The 18,555-nt window shown below is 45.8% G+C and overlaps 1 protein-coding gene and 1 long non-coding RNA gene across 2 annotated transcripts; one reads left to right on the forward strand and one right to left on the reverse strand.

The window, feature by feature from the left end:
- Positions 1-10,536: 10,536 nt before the first annotated feature.
- LOC144388226 (uncharacterized) lies at positions 10,537-12,596 on the reverse strand. Its single transcript, XR_013452521.1, has 2 exons — positions 12,317-12,596; positions 10,537-12,230 (listed from the first exon to the last, which is right to left on the reverse strand). It is a non-coding gene; the product is annotated as an uncharacterized LOC144388226 (long non-coding RNA).
- A 922-nt stretch (positions 12,597-13,518) lies between these two features.
- Positions 13,519-18,101, forward strand: LOC120831994 (Golgi phosphoprotein 3). The gene is made up of 5 exons (XM_040197989.2): positions 13,519-14,012; positions 14,610-14,741; positions 15,051-15,165; positions 15,446-15,606; positions 15,711-18,101. Exons 1-5 carry the CDS (start codon positions 13,800-13,802, stop codon positions 15,972-15,974), a joined length of 885 nt encoding a protein of 294 aa, XP_040053923.1. The 5' UTR covers positions 13,519-13,799; the 3' UTR covers positions 15,975-18,101.
- Positions 18,102-18,555: the final 454 nt, after the last annotated feature.

An 18,555-nucleotide genomic window follows, 5' to 3' on the forward strand; every position in this document is an offset into this window, starting at 1 on the left:
AATGTGAACTCAAAGTAATTCAGGCCACATTTCCAACATTTGTTTGTCTGGTCTCCAATAACATTATTTGGAATTGCTCTCTGTGCCCCTTTGGCTCTCTGTCTTCCACGACATTCCCCAAGGGCCGCTCCCCTCTACCAGCTGTGGTTTGGTGTTGAAAGTGGCCACAGTACTGTATTAAAATATGTTTTACCATCTGTGTTCAACTGTAAGATGTTTGTCTGTATCCCCACTGAATGCACAATTCTGTTTATAACACTAGCAACTGCCAAACAGAATCTAACATTTCAGAGATTGCTGTGATTTATCGTAACTTTTCCTCTTTTGTTTCACATTTTTCAATTTCCTCTTCAGCCCAGTGACTTTTTTGGGGGCCTTGTTGTTTTCTTTTTTTTGTGCTAGTATCCTTCTGAGTCATCCTTCTCTCTGTGTGTACATATTGTGAATGTCAAAAGATCACCAACACAAAGATAGTTTCATCAGCTTGCATGAACAAGTTATTTGCTCCGCATTCAGTACGTCGTAACCTTCCTCATTACAGCGACGCAGACTTCAAATGCACACAAAGTCACGCATGCACTTGTGTCGGCATCTCGGGAACTACTTGTCACAGGAGGCCTTCCTGTCCTCAGCCCTGCAGATATCTGACTGAGGCAGTCTGAGTAGTTTTCCTGTATTTCCTCCGTATAACGTTCCCTTCCTCATCCTTTGACACACCTCGGCCTGCTTAGATGTTTGTTTTTTTCTCTCCGCGTAACAATGTAGATGGGAGTAGAAATGCCTTTCCGTGTTTTGGTTTTGGTTTCCCTCTCTTCCTCCGTGCCCTGCCTTTACATACCATATTCCTCCATTAGCCACGGAAGTCTATTCTAATGGGGTTTTCTGCTCTCAAACCCTTTGACCATCCGTATACATGCGCAGACGAGGCTCTCAGTCTCCTTGATGAGTCAAAGACACATATTCGATACTTTCTTTGAACCGATCCTCCACGAACATTAATATCCTCCATTCATTTCAGCCTTTCTGAGCTGCATTTTGTGGTGGAAGCCACTTTGGTAATGAAGACGAACTGCGTATCCCAGACTCAGTAAATCCCTTTAAGTGAGGGAAATTAGCTTGGTTCGTCCAGTCTGACATCTAAAGCTGAGCTGGAGACCCCCCCCCCCAGAGAAAGCTATTTACATTAAGCATCGAAGGAATCTGTAATGTACACAAGGGGATAGTGCTTACATGACAGCTCACTGTAAACATATACTATGTTTGGTGTTGTGTTATTGCAGTGAATTATCGTTCTTTGCCTGGAAATTTGAGACAACATTTAACTAATGTATGTCTTCGCAAATTAGCCAGTAGAGGTTCACTCCTGCAAATAGCTCACGGCAGACGGATCGAAGCGGCACTCGTCAGTTTTAGAACATTATGTAATGTTGCGTACTCTGCTGGATTTCTAAATAGGCAACTGTTTGCTTGATTAAGAGCTAAAAGGAGGTTTGTTTACAGGCTGTTACGTTGTCAAAGTGGCCCAAATAAATGAGGTTTAAATGGAAAAAGAAGTAAAAATAAAATCAGCCAAAGGGGAGTTGTCAGAACCTTTTATTCCATAATATTGGGCTTCAAAAAACCCTGGATCATATACGTCCTGGAACACAACCAATAACAGTCCCTTCCTGTCTGCCGTGAGTGTGTGTATTACACTTCACAAGGCCAGTGTGCAACACAATTTGGACTTTCCGAGCCCAAGGTGAGATTAACCACAATATAGACCTCCGGAGTTGTTTTCATGGACTTGAGAAAGCTCCTCCGCAGCCACAGAACGACTGTTTTCGCAGGCTTCCGATGAAAAGGAAAGTGACCTCGGCGAGCGGCCGTTCTTGCGCCTTCGTAAGCCTGACTGATGCTGTTGATGTGATGGCGGTGGCCTCGCACGCGTGGCTCAGCCGCACCGCTGATGAACTGTGAGTTCAGCGTGAAGGAAAGCAGGTCCGTCCTCACTGATTCCTCTTTGATGAGGACAACGTTCGACTATGTTTTGAACTGGGACATTAACCAGACCGAGGAGAACCAATGGAAATGTCTTCACCCCCCCCCCCTCCCGCCCTCTTACTTGTGCATTGGGTTCACGATTCTTTTTTTATTCGTCCTTTAATAAACAAATGCTTGGACATCTGTTAATAAACAGGAAATGCCTCATAATAAAAAGCAGATGGAAACTAAAGTGAAATGTGGATATGTTTCTCGTCTCTCTCCATCATGGTGCAGCATCCTTCAGATTTAAACTCTGAAGCAACGCTTTGAAAACAATGATTAATCTTAAAGTACAACAGATTTGGCGTATTAGTTGTAGAGTCAAGTAAAATAGATTAGGACACGTATTACTGGTCAAGAAATGCTCACTTTAAGATGCAGGTCATGCCTGCACGTTCTTGGAACCGAAATCCGTCTCTTGGTGTCGGCATGGAAGCACGTGAGTAGAAAATTAGCGGGCAACTTCAAAGTGCCCCTCGAGTCCCCCCCCCCGCCCGACCCCCCCAGCTCCGGCAAAAAAACACCGTCTGACACATGTTGACAGCGATTAGAGCTCTTCAGTCCCCTCCTTCCCGGGGCTTTGTCTCCCCTCTCTGTGGAGCTCCACTTCACCCCGCGCAGGGTCGCGACCCTTTGACTCTTGTCAACACCGAGTCGGAGTGTCGGTTTCAGCCGGGCCACGGGCCACCTCGGGCCGGCACGACAACATGACACCTTCTTCTCTGCGGAGCATCGTGCATCACGTTTAACAACTTGACACGCGGTGGATGAATATGTACTCTTTATATGAAACCGTTTTATTCATACTACCTGCAACCTGCATAAGGCTGACAGCGGTGGCTCAATCTGAACTTTAATTTAATGCACACATCCATGACCCCCCTCACATGAATTGTAATAACTGTCGCCTCAATCTTTCATCCTGAAAATCCAGTCAAATATAAATAGACCAATACTTCAGTTCATGTAGAAAGATGCGAAAAACCCTCAATATTTCCATCAACTTCAGCTGTAGTTTGATGATAACAAAATGTTAGCATGCTAACAGGCTAGTTCAGCATGGTGAACATGGTAGACAAGTCAAGCGCTTATCATGTTATGAGCAAAGACAGCTAGCTGACGTTAGCATTTAGCTCAAAGTAGGACGGTGCCGCTATAGAAGGAGCTGCTGGCGTGACTCGGCGTGTCTTCCTGTGTCCTCTGACAACACTGGGCGGCATTGTTGTGGAAGTAGAGTCAAACGTTCGGAGGCCATTCTGTTTTTGTGTGTTGCTGTGTAGCAGTAGGAGAGCCTAACAATTACAGGAATGGGATTTTTGTCGCTTGTCCCCGGACCCTGGGGTCAGTATACAGGAAGTTTGGCTGGGCTTCGCTCTGTGGATTGTTTAAAGGATGATGGACAAAACTGAACTGCTGTAACTGTCTACCGGAAGCTTCACACCGATTTTACTTTTGAAATGTTATAGCCTGCAAACTGCTGAAAGGACCCGGCTCTTTTTTTCTTCTTGACAGACAAGCGTGCATGCTCATCAACACAGACATGGGCACGTGTGCGCACACACACACGCACAGTTGTGGCTTTGCATTCTTGGCCTATCATAAGGTCATTGGTGTTGGAGAATATCGTATTCTGGGCACTGATTTCTTAGCACGACATTTGACACAACAACATAGTGGACACCTGGAGGAGACGTGAACCGGGGTGGTCGTGCACGATTCCTAAAGTTATGTTCTGTATTAAGCACAAAAAGAAGTTCTGCATGGTCCAGCTTTTTCAAATTTGGAATAAGTTGACCTTTGACCCCCCCTCCCTCAAGTCACTGACCTAGCATAAAGCAGACAGTGGCTTTTCACTAATCCGCCCACCGCCTTTGTGAACTTGCCACCATTTAAAAAATGCACACAGGGCTCAATCTATGCCTCAGAAACCACATGTCAAAGTGAGACGTCAAGTGTCATTCACTCAAATATTGAGCGCCATGACGCCGCAGCATGCACAGAATCCTTTGTCAAAGTAAGAAAAGCACAGGTGTGAACGGTACAATTACTGATGGCTGATCCAATTAGGTGCTTCAGTTTCAGGGACCTGGTATTGTGCCTTCTGGCTTGCTGTCGTCACTGATCAACCTAATATAAGAGTTGGTTCGGCGAAACGTAGGACATTTTACTCAGCAGCTTAAACTGCCAGCAAGACTCAGAAGTTAATGCATGTTGTAGATGGTAATTAACTCTGATATTTACAACCATTTTTTAAAGTTTAGGTTCACTTTCTTTTCCAAGGTTGTGTTTTAAAGCCCGTACATATCCCTCGTATGATTTTAATGTAATATTATAGTTATTGTATTTATATACAGGGCAGACATTTGTTTACCAGTGGGCTGGTTGGTAAAGCAACACTACACCACAAGCAGCAACAAGGAACGGTGAAGACGAGATTCTGTTACTGCGTCCCGCGGGGTATCTTCCAAAAGTCCACTCTACAATGATTAAAACAGAGGCCGAGGGCCTTTTTGTTTATGAATACCTGTGTCACACCCGAGAGGTAGTTAATCTTCTACAGATTTTGTTTTTGGTCGCCTTGACAGGTCTCTCGTGGTGAACATGAATTCAGGGGTTGAGAAAGGCACCGACGGTCCAGGTCGGGCCCCGAGGAGGTCAAACCTCCTCAGGTAGGTGCCGAGGTTCTCTGTGGGAATATCGTGTACGTGTCTGCTCGTGTGCGTTTGACCCTTCCCTCGCCCCCCCGACTATGAGGATGAGGATCACAAGGTCTCCATGCCTCCTCATCGTGTTCACTTTTCCAACAACAATTCCCCTCAACATCGATTGGCCTCTGACCACGACTAGCGAACGGCACAAGAAGTCATCTGGTCCGGGTTACTAGCTTGTCCCGGCTGAAGCAGCGGTGTTTTCAACACCTCGGGTGAACTTTGCCTTCAGTTGGGAAAGCAAACGTGTAAAAGAATCCTGCATCACTGCGGAGCGAATGAACCAAAATGCGTTCATTAGCCGTCATCAGAAGTCTCCTCACTGGACAGTGTTCAGGTCGGTGATGTTATCTTACTGATCTTAGTGGAGCGGGCTACCTACAACGGTCGCAGTAACAGACGACTGAGTGTTGACTTCCTCTGCATACAGCAGAGGTGGGTCAATCTGCAAAGGTCACGCGTGTGTCTGCACTAAGTGTGTTTGTGTGTGTGCGTGTGTGTGTGTGCATGCGTACGTTTCTTAGAGGCTGGTTTCAGTTCCCTCGCAGGGGTTCTATTGTTAAAGGCTTCCTGCAGAAATCTAGCAGGGAAAGCAGAGGAAAGTTAGGATCACACACATCTGGTGGCTTAACAGAGCATTTTCATTTTTTTGTTGCAAAAATAATGACTATGTGTTCAAAATAAAGGGTCCTGCTCCAACAAATGATTCATCCTTCCTCTTTGAAATTAAAATGAATAATAACTAGAAATCTGGCTGATCTTGAGACAATGACCTCATTCATCCAAACGCACATGATAAAAGACGCTCTATTGACTGATCCGTGGACTAGATACAAGGCTTTCAATGCACACATTCAAGCCTCGGCTCTAAAGCACAACTACTCGTTGGTCGATTGCATTATAAAGCCGTAAATGTATTGGCTCACTGTCGTGTTTATTATTCATGTCACTGTCAATGGGGCAGAGGCAGAGCACTTCCCTTAATTGTTGGAGCAGATGTTGAAACAGACATTACTTTCTGCTTTCGTTCGCCTCATTATTCTTTGTCTTTCACCCTCTTTCTTGTTTTTGTGTTCTCACTGTGGGCAGTATGCGTGACATACAGAGTTATTTAGCCCCCTCACGCCAGCATGTCCTTGGAAGTGCACAATGATTTGCTCTGAGCTTCTGTTTCACACTAGTTTAAAAAAGGGACAAATTTACCAGATGTGAGCTTTTATTTTACAATTGTTTTCCAGGAAAACTGGTCTTCATTTTCAAGCTCTTCACATACAATGAGATCCCAAAATTGGGGTTCTGCTTCTTCTCAGCCTTCTTGTACTCTCTGGGGCTTTCAAATATCACAAGCTATTAAATATAATTGTATTTTCTCAGCCATTTTCCTCGGTGAGATGCTGCTCAGCGTCCAGTTGAGAGACTCTGTAAATCATTTACAGCAGTGCGACGGTAAGTGACTATAGTTCTCTCTGTGGGTCGTGCACATGTGTGAGCGTGTTCTTGTGCATTTATATGGAGGGGCACTGTGGGTCAAACCTTTGCCCACTCCAGAGACAGGAAATGGCTCCAACAGGGGCCGGAGTGTGGCCTCCTTCGAGGCCCCGGGGAGTGATTACATTACATTACATTACATTACATTACATTACATGTCATTTAGCTGACGCTTTTATCCAAAGCGACGTACAATAAGTGCATTCAACCATAGGGTACAAACTCAGGAGAACAAGAAACAAGAAAGTGCAATTTCCTCAAATAAGCGAATTTACAATTTGCTATAGATGAGTGACGTCACAAGTACAATTTAAGTGCTGCAATTTGTTAGTCTTTAGTCGAGGTAGAGTCTGAAGAGGTGTGTCTTTAGTTTGCGGCGGAAGATGTGAAGGCTCTCTGCGGTCCTGATGTCTTCAGAGAGCGCGTTCCACCATTTCGGCGCAAGGACAGCGAAGAGTCGAGACCTAGTCGAGTGTTTTGCTCTCAGTGAGGGAGGGACGAGTAGTTTTGCAGATGCAGAGCGGAGAGTGCGGGTTGGGATGTAGGGTTTGACCATGTCCTGGATGTAAGCTGGACCCGATCCATTCACAGCATGGTACGTGAGCACCAGTGTTTTGAACTGGATGCGGGCGGCCACCGGTAGCCAGTGAAGAGAGCGGAGGAGTGGAGTAGTGTGGGAGAATTTCGGAAGGTTGAAGACCAGTCGAGCTGCTGCATTCTGAATGAGCTGCAGAGGTCGAATGGCGGTGGCAGGGAGACCTGCCAGGAGGGAGTTGCAGTAGTCCAGGCGGGAGATGACAAGAGCCTGAATCAGTACCTGCGCTGCCTTCTGAGTGAGAAGGGGACGTATTCTCCTGATGTTGTAGAGCGTGTATCTACAGGATCGCGTTGTCGCAGTGATGTTGGGAGTCAGGGAGAGTTGGTTGTCGAGTGTGACGCCGAGGTTCTTAGCAGTCGAAGTGGGCGTTAGCACAGAGTTTCCAAAGTTGACTGTCAGGTCCTGGGTAAGCGAATCTTTTCCGGGAAAGAGAAGTAGTTCAGTCTTGTCGGGGTTGATTTTCAGATGGTGGGCGGACATCCACTGAGAGATGTCAGTTAGACAGGCAGAGATCCGAGCCGCCACCTGGGTGTCCGAGCGAGGGAAGGAGAGAATTAGTTGGGTGTCATCGGCATAGCTGTGGTAAGAGAAGCCATGCGAGCGAATGACAGCGCCAAGAGAGTTGGTGTAAAGCGAAAACAGGAGGGGACCCAGCACGGAACCCTGAGGAACTCCAGTAGTAAGAGGACACGGTTCCGACACAGATCCTCGCCAGGTTACCCGGTAGGTGCGGCCATCGAGGTAGGACGAGAGAAGGGAGAGAGCAGAGCCTGTGACACCAAGTTCTTGAAGGGAGGAAATAAGGATCTGGTGGTTGACCGTGTCAAATGCAGCAGAGAGGTCCAGAAGGATGAGGACAGAGGAGAGAGAGGCGGCTCTAGCAGTGTGGAGTTGCTCAGAGACAGCAAGGAGAGCAGTCTCTGTAGAGTGGCCTGCCTTGAAACCTGACTGGTGGGGGTCAAGGAGGTTGTTACAGTGGAGATAAGAGGAGAGTTGATTAAAGATAGCACGTTCAAGGGTTTTGGACAAGAAGGGAAGAAGAGAGACCGGTCTGTAGTTGTTTTCTTCAGAAGGGTTGAGGGTGGGTTTCTTCAGGAGAGGGTTGACTCTTGCCTCCTTCAGAGAATTGGGAAAACAGCCAGATAACAGAGCGTTGTTGATGAGAAAGGTAAGGAACGGAAGAAGGTCAGGTGCGATAGATTGTAGAAGATGTGATGGAATGGGGTCAAGAGGGCAGGTGGTCGGACGGGCAGAGGTTACTAGGGTAAGAATTTGGTTAGGAGAGAGGGCGGTGAAAGAGGGAAGTGAGGGCGAAAGAGGTGAGGTCGGTGGGACGCGAGAAGTAGGTGGTGGGTTTGAGAAGGAGGAGCGTATGTCAGCTATTTTCTTGGTGAAGTAGTTGACAAAGTCTCCCGGAAGAAGGGTGGAGGGGGGAGGAGGGGTAGGGGGTTCGAGGAGATTGGAGAAGATCGAGAAGAGTTTTTTGGGGTTAGAGAATGAGGATTCGATTTTGGACTGGTAGAAAGAGCTTTTGGCAGCAGAGATAGAGGCAGAGAACGAGGAGAGGAGAGATTGAAATTCAAGCAGGTCGTCAGGTCGTTTATATTTACGCCATCTCCTTTCCGACGCTCGCATGGTGGCTCTCATGGCACGGACCGGTTGAGACAGCCACGGAGCCGGAGGGGATTTGCCAGTCCGTCGTGTCGTAAGAGGGCAGAGAGAGTCTAGAGAGGAGGAAAGAGATGAGAGGAGAGTCTCTGCAGCAGCGTTCGGATGCAAGAGTGAGAAGGAGTCAGTTGAAGGGAGAGCTGATAGAACAGAGGATGCCAGCGAGGAGGGAGAGAGGGAGCGAATATTGCGACGAGCCGGTATAGAGTTAGTCAATGAAGGAGGTTTGTTAGTTATAGAGAGTGGAAGGGAGTAAGAGATGAAGAAGTGATCAGACACATGAAGTGGAGTTACAGAGAGGTTAGTGGTAGAGCAGTTTCTAGTAAAGATGTAGTCAAGGTGATTGCCGGCTTTGTGAGTAGGAGGAGAGGGACTGAGTGACAGAGCGAAGGAAGAAAGTAGGTGTACGAGGTCAGATGACTTCTCTGTCTGGATGTTGAAGTCACCCAGGAGGATGACCGGAGGACCATTTTCGGGGAAATTAGACAGGAGAATGTCCAATTCTTCCAAAAAATGACCTAAGGAGCCTGGCGGACGGTAGAGGACAATGATGGTTAATTGTACCGGGTGAGTGATTGTTACAGCATGGAATTCAAAGGACAATGGGGTGGCTGGTGGTAGAGGGTAGAGAGAAAAGCTCCATTTGGGTGAAATGAGTAGACCTGTGCCACCACCCCTACCAGTGGGCCTGGGAGTGTGGCTGAAGGAGAAGGCGGAGGAGAGAGCGGCTGGGGTGGATGTGTTCTCGGGTGTGATCCAGGTCTCGGTCAGAGCGAGGAAGTCGAGTGACTGCTGGATAGCAAAGCCGGAGATGAAGTCAGCCTTGCGAGTCGCTGACTGGCAGTTCCAGAGACCTCCTGTGACGAGGTGCTGGACGTGTGAGGAGCGGGTGGGATAGGAGAGAGAGGAGAGGTTACGATAGAGAGCAGATCTAGCCCGAGGCCTGTAGTATCTGCGGGAAGAGATTCGAACAGGCACGGGTGAAGGGGTCAAACACATTATTAAAAATAGCAGAAGAAGGCGCCGCATTCAGCCGCCCCGAAGACTGCCACGAAAGACTCCCTTGTCTTTGTTCTGCTCGTCTTGACTGCCACGAAAGACTCCCTTGTCTTTGTTCTGCTCGTCTTGACTGCCACGAAAGACTCCCTTGTCTTTGTTCTGCTCGTCTTGACTGCCACGAAAGACTCCCTTGTCTTTGTTCTGCTCGTCTTGACTGCCACGAAAGACTCCCTTGTCTTTGTTCTGCTCGTCTTCGTGCTGCGAGGATAAGATAACGCTGAAGCTAACGCTTCCTACGATTTCTAGTTAAATACTCCCTCGTTAGTGGAAGTCGGCTGCGGCTGCGCTGGCCGCTCCCCCGTCGTTTAGGAGACAAAAGGTCGATTGGCCTCGACAGAAACTCCTCAAAATGCAAAGCACCAATAGCTTGACACCCTAATCAGTGAACAAACACCATGTGGTCTTTTGACAAAATGAGAGTTTAAGGATACAAGTCTTATTTGCTTCAGAAAACAAGGCAAAACAGACTTAGATCAGGTCAAAACCTAGCAGAGTTAGGAGGGCACACTGGCAGTTAACTTAATAGTAGAATCTAGAACACAAACTGGCACTAAAAGACTGAAAGAGCTTGAGCAAACTAGCAACCAAGATAACTTCAAACAAAGAGAACTGGTCGTGAGACGACAAAAAACTAAAGCAAATCAGCAATCAAATTAACTTAAGACACTAGAATCAACAGCAAATTTAGCAGACTAGCTTGGTTTAAAGAAAGAGATACTTGAGGCCTCTTGTCCGTACCAGAAGAATCAGTGAGAGAGACCCACAAGAGAAAATTAAAGATGCTTCATCAGGAGCATATGACACCATCTGGTAGGCCTCACAGGAGGCCAGAGGTTTATCAATAGTGCCAATGAGGTAGCAGATGATTAGCTGATGCGTCAAGAAAGATTTTTGTCTCTTCTGATTTTTGTATTTCTGAAAGACGGGGTGTTACAACCAAAAAAACAACTTGGTTTTTTTACACATTTCATTATTGTATCCAAGTTTTTATTTTATTGCAGTATCAAACATTTCAATACTGTTTTACATCATCACACTGACATCGTCAGGAGATAAATTAGATTTGCTCCAGGAATAATGCTCTAATGCTTGCAAATCTTGGCCCGTGTGCAAATATTCTACCTAGATGGTCAGAGGCTCAGACGACCGTCTAGGTTGTGATGGTAGCAGAGAAGGTTATTTACACTGAGCATATTTGCAACCATCTGGAGATTCATCTCTCCGAGGAATTTCTATGGCCACACTTACAGGCTCCTTAACGTCAGGGGAGAAGACAGCGGTTGCTACTTGTCTTCTGTTTGTGATGTTTTATTTCTTTCTTGGCAACGTTCGTCAAGGATGAACAAAGTAGAGATGATTATTGAACCAATTTCTATAGATTTTCATTGTGCATATACTGTACTATGTAATCATTTTAGGTACTTTAGAATTTTTTTGAGTGTTTCCTGTTCATGCTACTTTAATTTGTACTCTGTAAATACTGTAGTTTGTGTTCTAACCCATTATATGTGTATGTTACTTTACCAATAAACCTTAACATTCAAAACACAATACTTTATAAACTACAAGGTATTACGTACAAGTTTGTACGGTAGCTAAGAAATCATCACATCTCCATGGACAACAACGAAAACTAATTTTCACCTGTTCCTTTGGACAGGAATCTCCAGGGGGGAGCAGGATTAGTGGGTTAACGTTCCCTCTTTATTGAGGTTTTAAGGTGTCACGAACCACGAAACAGCTCAAGATTCAATTTGGTTGCAAAGATTTAAACAACACTTCAGACTTCAGGCTTAAAAGGGTAGATTTCCAATAAATGTCAGCTTGCTGCAAAATTAGCTCAGTATTGAAACAATTTAGTCTCTTGTGTAATGCCGGATTATTATTGAGTGTTGTCATGTGCTCTATACATCAGTTTAATTAAGCCCAGAAAAAATATCAGGTGGGTTTCATGCACCACCTTTTGTTAATAAAAAAAATATGTGTAACACAGAAAAGGAAGTCAACCAGTCTTAAACGTTCGCCACCATTAAATAAGCATCAATATATTTACCCCCCCACCCTCGGCTATACTTAATTAGTTCTCTTTGCATTTGCAACAAAACTAGACTTGCTGAACAGGTGTTTCCTCTTCATAATAAAAATATTGTTTACAAATTCCAACTAAGATTCTTAATTATTGCACATTTGTTTATGCTTGACTACTTAATCTTTAACCGCACTGAATCAAGTTGTGCTTCTGCGACGGGATGATTCACACAACGGTTTCATCCCACCTTCCATCAAACAAATGCATTCTCAACTCGGATGGAATACAAACTGACCGCATTAAACTGAGCATCCTTCATCGGTGACGGGCTCAGACACAGCCATAATAAACAGAATGTGTCATAAGTCCTCGGTGAACAATACGCTCTCCTTGTCTGGAAATGTTTCACAGCTGGTGGTGATCGAGCCCCCCGATACCTGACACAAGTGACCATACAAGGACAGCTACGCCTCCCTGGGCTGGTGTGGGACTCGTCCTCACTGTCCGCTTGAACTTTGCCTCAGTGTTTGCAGCAGCAACGCTCAAAAAAGCATCTTCAAAATGCAGAATGACATGCAACAGGGAGAGACGTCGTTGTGCCACATGAGGGAACAAATCGCCATTGTTCTGATGGGTAATACACCATCACAGTGCACTGAATGGTTAAAGATAAGGGTGGAGTTTTAGAGGTAAATCACAAGTTTACATTATAGAAATAGTTTGTTATTGTAAAGATATTACCATTGTTGTAGTTGAGAAGTCGGCTTCATCCTTTTTTAACTGCAGACATTTTGCAGAAAAAAGCACAGGGGTAACTAGTTATATGAGTAACAGCTGGACTTCCTTGAGTTCTTCCAGTTTTGTAAAAGCCGGCTGGTTAACATTCTAAGTTACACCTGTTGCCTTTCCTGCCACGGCAAAACCAGAAGTCCCGTAAGACCCGCTGACACTCCTACTTTCCTCCCCGCTGTCATGACTCACAGGACAATCCTGCTTGATACCACAAAGTAACCACGACAACACCAGGGGAGTACTGAAGTGGGTGGGAGGTTGAGTGGAGTTTGTTTTTGCTACGTCATCTTTAAAAATAGACCTCTGCCAAAGATAAAGTGGCGTTATAATAACTTGCAGCCAATCAACAGTAGGCCTCCTCACAGCCATAGATAGTAGACACCATTGCAAGTTAGCAAATTACACTACTGTGCTGTATGTTAAGTCAATAACACACATTGATAAGGTGGTCCTCGGAGTCCATTTGAAGTCGGTTTCCGAAAAATAGAAAATTCGGTTTGTATGCAGTCTTTGGATTGTGGATTCTGTGAACTTATAAAAGATTTTAAAAAGCTGTTACATGGAGAGTTTCTGCTGAATATGTTTCCTGATTTGTATTTGAAGTAAGGAGGAGAAGAAAAATGTCCGCAGACAATAAATCTGTTTCCTACTCGCACACTGCCACCTTGTGCTGAGAGTTGGTCTTAAAACATATGAACTGCAAATACTGTGTACTTTAATATTTTTCAGAATATCAAGGTGATATATACAATATATAAAAAGGTCAAGTAACAAGGTGGAGTCACTTTGACTATTGTCAGCGACATTTTAGATACATACAAATACAAGAACACAGCATTCAAATATATTTAAGTAGATGCCATAGTTCTCAGCTCACAATTAATGCCTCGGTACTTAAGTATGAACAAAACAGATAACTGGTGAGACATTTTAATCATTTAACTTTTCTGTGAACCGCTGTTTCTATTTTTTTTATCATAACAAACAAATCTGCATGTCATTATTAGGAATACAATCAAATGTTCTAAACGCTATAATGTTTATATATATATATAATTTAATTATATATATATAATCTATATCTCTCTCTCTATATATATAGATATACATGTGTATAAAACTAAATTATAATTTGCTATTCACAGTGGCCGCCATGTGTCAAATGTGCCTAGTATTTCTGACGGCACGCGAAGGCAACAGCCGAGATGCGTTCACTGTTCCGTTCAGTCCGGAGTCGACGTCACTTCTACCATGTTGAAACAGGAAGTAGGCAGAGCCGACGCGGGGATCCTGTAACTGTGCTCACCGTGTTTGCTCGATCGGTTGGCCGTTCTCCGCGTCGACATTCGGGTTACATGCTGCGTGTCTTTCTGGCCTGTCGAGGTAGGCGCGTCTCTTCGGATCTGATCGTTTCGTAGCAGCAGCAGCAGCGATGGCCTCCCTCAAGCAGAGAACCTCGGGCCTCGTCCAGCGGAGGAGCGAGGCCATCCGCAGCGCCGCCGACAAGGACAGGGACTCCGCCGAAGAGGAGGACGAGGCCCGCCGCGGGGAGGAGGAGGACGACGACGACGACAAGGGGGACTCGAAGGAGACCAGGCTCACGCTGATGGAGGAAGTGTTGCTCTTGGGCCTCAAGGACCGGGAGGTGTGTGTGTGTGTGTGTGTGTTTTTTTTGTTGTTGTTTCGTTTAATCCCGTCAACACGACTCGCTCGTGAGGAACCAGGAACATTTATTAAACAAATACGTCCACAAGGAATTTGACTCGGCGGTTGGTGCGTAAACACCGGACCGTAAAGAGCGTTCGCTCGCGCGCTTGTTTACTTTGCGTCGCGAGCCCTGCTGGCAAAGTTGATTTTTTTTTCTTCCCCTGTTTATTCAGACGTAACGTTCGTCGTTGCTTCAACGCAACAGTTGGACGAGTTCTGTTCTCGCCAGCGTAGTAGCGTTAGCTTGCGCTCAGCCCGACGTGCCCCAGTAATTTAGCGCTATTTCATTGCGCTTTATAGGGGTTGCCCCTTAACGACCTGCCGGGTGAAAAACTAGCTTAACGTCGCGTCTCCTGACAGCTTGCCAGCGGGCGAGGTGACCCCCTTTTTTTTTTTTTTACAACCTGGAAGTGTTCTTAAATTCCAACCAACACGTCAGCTATGTTAACCAACGTTGCACCTAGGCTGAACTTTTTCTCTCCTTTTTTTTTCTTCATTCCCTCCTCCTCTTTCTCCTCCTCCTCCTCCCTCCCAGGGCTACACGTCTTTTTGGAACGACTGCATTTCCTCCGGTCTCCGCGGGTGTATGCTGGTGGAGCTGGCCCTCCGGGGGCGGCTGCAGCTGGAGGCCTGCGGCGTGAGGAGGAGAAGCCTGCTCTCCAGAAAGGTGATGTGATCACCGGGGGCGCGAACCCGCGTCCGGCCCGCCGCGGCTCAATGTTCCTTTTATGCAACACACTCTGATAGCCTTCGATGTTGTTTGCGTAAGCGGAGGGATTAGAAAGAGTCTTCTTACCATGCAGATTAATCTGCTAGCTAGTTTTTTTTTTCTTCTTAGAACAAACACAACGTTCCTTGCGATTTATGGGAATGCAAACCGATTCCTGTTTGCACAGGATGTGAGCGAAGGCGTGAGTGACAACTGCACATACGAGTAACTGCAGTTCAAATATGTGGCCTCTTTTGTTGTGCAAAGGTGATCTGCAAGTCTGACGCCCCGACGGGAGACGTGCTGCTGGACGAGGCCTTGAAGCACGTTAAGGAGACCCAGCCTCCAGAGACCGTACAGAGCTGGATAGAGCTGCTGAGCGGTGAGAGGACGCGCGGCGCCGCCGCATACTCGTTGTGTCACCTGTCGGACGTCATTTTGTTCTTGCTCTTGTGAGCGGTCACGGTTCAGTTGATGCCCGTTTCGCTAGTTCTCATTGATCGAAATCAGGATTTATGGGGATTGTGAAATAGTTAAAACACATTTTAACAATGAGCTTGAAGCGGCGGCGTTAACGCTATTCAAATAAACCCCAGGGAGCCACTTTAGACTGTGAGTGTGTTTTTCAAGTACCTAAAATAGATCTCGTGTTGTCCTAATAGGAGAGACCTGGAATCCCCTGAAGCTGCACTACCAGCTCAGGAATGTCAGAGAACGTTTGGCCAAAAACCTGGTTGAGAAAGGTGTGCTCACCACCGAGAAACAGAACTTCCTGCTTTTTGACATGACCACGCATCCGCTCACCAACAACACCATTAAACAGGTAAGGTGTGGGGTTGATGGGTAATCAAGACTGTTTGGATGTACAGTACGCAATGCTTCTCGTGCATGTAATGGCTTTAAAACACACGTCGACATCCCCTGCAGCGCCTCGTGAAGAAGGTCCAGGAATCCGTTTTGGAGAAGTGGGTCAACGATCCCCACCGCATGGACAAGCGGGTCCTGTCCCTGATCCTTCTGGCCCACTCGTCCGACGTTCTCGAGAACGCCTTCGCCCCGCTGCAGGACGACCAGTACGACCTGGGCATGAAGAGGGTCCACACTCTGCTGGAGCTGGAGCCGGAGAAGGAGAGCGCAAAGCCCAACGTCAACGAACTCATGTGGGCGGTGGTGGCCGCGTTTACTAAATGAAAAAAACGCCCCCCCCCCCCCGATTGGTTGGCCTGGAAGATCTGGCTACGGTCTGTTATTTAATTGGTTGAAGGACTTCACTTAATGAGACAGACTTCACTTTAATGAGACAATCTGTTTTGGCCGGGGAGCCTGTGTGTACATCTACTCCGGATGACGTTTTGGTGGCAGTCCTTATTAAGCGGGTGCAATCCGATTGGTGGTGGGCTTCACCGAGTAGCGTTCGGCTGGAGCGGTCTCTAAATAAAACGATGAGTGGGTGCTGTCACACAGTGGGGTATATTATCTGCCGCTGCCAGGCCGAGGACGTGCGAAGAATCGCCGGCACCACCAACCGATGGGTTTCCGTTCATGTTAGATGACATCAAAGAACAAAGGCAGGTGGCAGCGGTCGTCATGGTGATTATGAAGACTCTGACTGGGGCCAGGATTCCTTTCTAAGGGAACATCATCGCTAGCTTTCCACACGGTCGGGCCAGAATCAAATCCTGGTCTCTTCTGCATACCCCCCCCCCTGCCTCCCCCCCTCTCCCCTCACATGCTTATGCAAGGATAAAGGATAGCAGATCCCGCTGCTGTTGATGCCCTTTGCACTCGCGCAGGTCTCCTGCTTCCAAAAGATTCTCCCCCACTGGTTGGGTTTGCGTCTTTTAGAGTTACTGTCCGATCAGACCGGAATCTTTCCTCCGCTCTTCCTCATTGCGTTTTGAGGAGGACACGGAGGACACCAATAAATACTTACTGGCCTGCAACACTACGAGTGAGCCGAGTAATTTGGCCCAAATGAAGAATTAAACCGTGAGTCTCACAAAGCTCTTCACTTATTGGTCGCAATGGGTCCATCCCGTGTTTACTACGAGATTAGTCTTCCATTTCTATTCATGTTGCTAACCGATGCTTACAGTAGCCTTTCATTTATCAACTTATTTGCAGAGTCAATAGCGCTGTAGGAAGAATTGTCTTTTTACAGGATTTTTTGGGGGGGGTGAAAAGGTTAAAAATGAAGAACCGTAGCGACCACGGTCGAGCAAAAAGTAAAAAAGAATACTTAAAAATCATTCCTGAGTTTATCCAATGAATAAATAAGCCAAGTGTGAGTCAAGATGGAAAAACAAATAGGCGGTCATATCTGTTCCTTCTTTTTTTTTTTTATCGCCTTTAACAGCTCACACGAGATTTACAGTAGGATCCTCAGCGGCTGCTCACACGACTGCTGGGAAATGTTCGCGGAATTAAATAATGAATAACTTAGGGGAAAAGGGTCGATTCACCCAAGTTATAAAAAAGAAATACCCATTTTGGTATCGAGCCACAGAGGTAACTTTGGCTTTATTTATGTTTTGTGAAATGTCTTTAAGATATTTACCTCTTAAAATTGGTAAATGGAATTTCCTTTTCATGTTCGTCATCAGTAAAACAGAAGCAAAGTCTATTTTTTTTTTTTACTCCCCTAATTGCTAATCTTTGCTGTAGATTGTTTTCTAAGACGCACTTTGCACTAGAAACACCACCTCGATGACGTCTGCGATCTGCGTCTTCTGTGGCTTCGTTATAGACGTAGACCGAAGTGAAGTGAAACTACGTCTTTTTGTTTTTTTGGGTGAAGCGACCCTTTGAAAGTCTCCCTGTTATGCTATGTAGTGTGTCGCTCAGCTTCTACGTCATAATTAGATGTTATTTCTAGCTGGTAGGCCCACGCGGGCGCGTTATATTGTTCGATACGTGCAGATCACGGGAGGGTTACTTGGGCCCCGGAGGGATTCCACGGTAAAGAACGAACCTGTTCCACCATATTCTTAAAAAAAAAAAAAAACCTCCCCCAGGCGGGCTTCTGTGCAGACCTGGTTTCTGGTGTGTGGAGTTAAATGTGTGATGGGACTGTTGTGTTTTCTACCAGCGGAACAACAACTAGTGTGAAGAGGTGCTGAGATGCGTTCAGATGCATGCTGTCGGTGGAGGGCTGGGGTACTACAGAGAAAAAGGCTTATATGTAATCATTAGTTTATTTTATGTGTACGATCTAATGGAATTTAATGAAAGGGATCTTCTCTCCTATCCGCTATAATTCTGTATGCTTTTATATTACCACACAAAATAAAGTAAGGATCCTTTAAGTGCCTGAATTTAGCACCGATCTGCTGTTTTTATTCCAAATATATTATATACACACACATACAGTATGGATTTATTGAATCTGTTTTGTATTGATTTGATCTGTTGAATACTTAAATGTACCATTATATCAGAGCGTTAGGTGCTTTGTCTTTTGTTTTATCGGGTTCGTGCTGAGTTGGATCAGTCAGAAAACTGGTTTTATTTAAATTTATTAAGCACACATCAAACGTGCTTTTTTTCTTTTTTAGGTTGAAGTTTTGCCTTTTTGCCGTCACTGTAGTAGTGTGACTATTTTTGGACTTTTTTGAGGACGTTTCCTCATACTGATGTGAATTGTTTAGAGCTTTGAGAGATATGCTTATTCACTTCCCAGCATCAGCGATCAGCCGGGTGGATTTGCGGTAACGCGGTGAATGCACACAGTTAAAATCACATGACTTCTCAAATGTCCGATTGTAGATTAGTG

This window comes from Gasterosteus aculeatus, chromosome 14 (genome assembly GCF_964276395.1).
Source record: "Gasterosteus aculeatus chromosome 14, fGasAcu3.hap1.1, whole genome shotgun sequence".
NCBI classification, from domain to species: Eukaryota; Metazoa; Chordata; class Actinopteri; order Perciformes; family Gasterosteidae; genus Gasterosteus; species Gasterosteus aculeatus.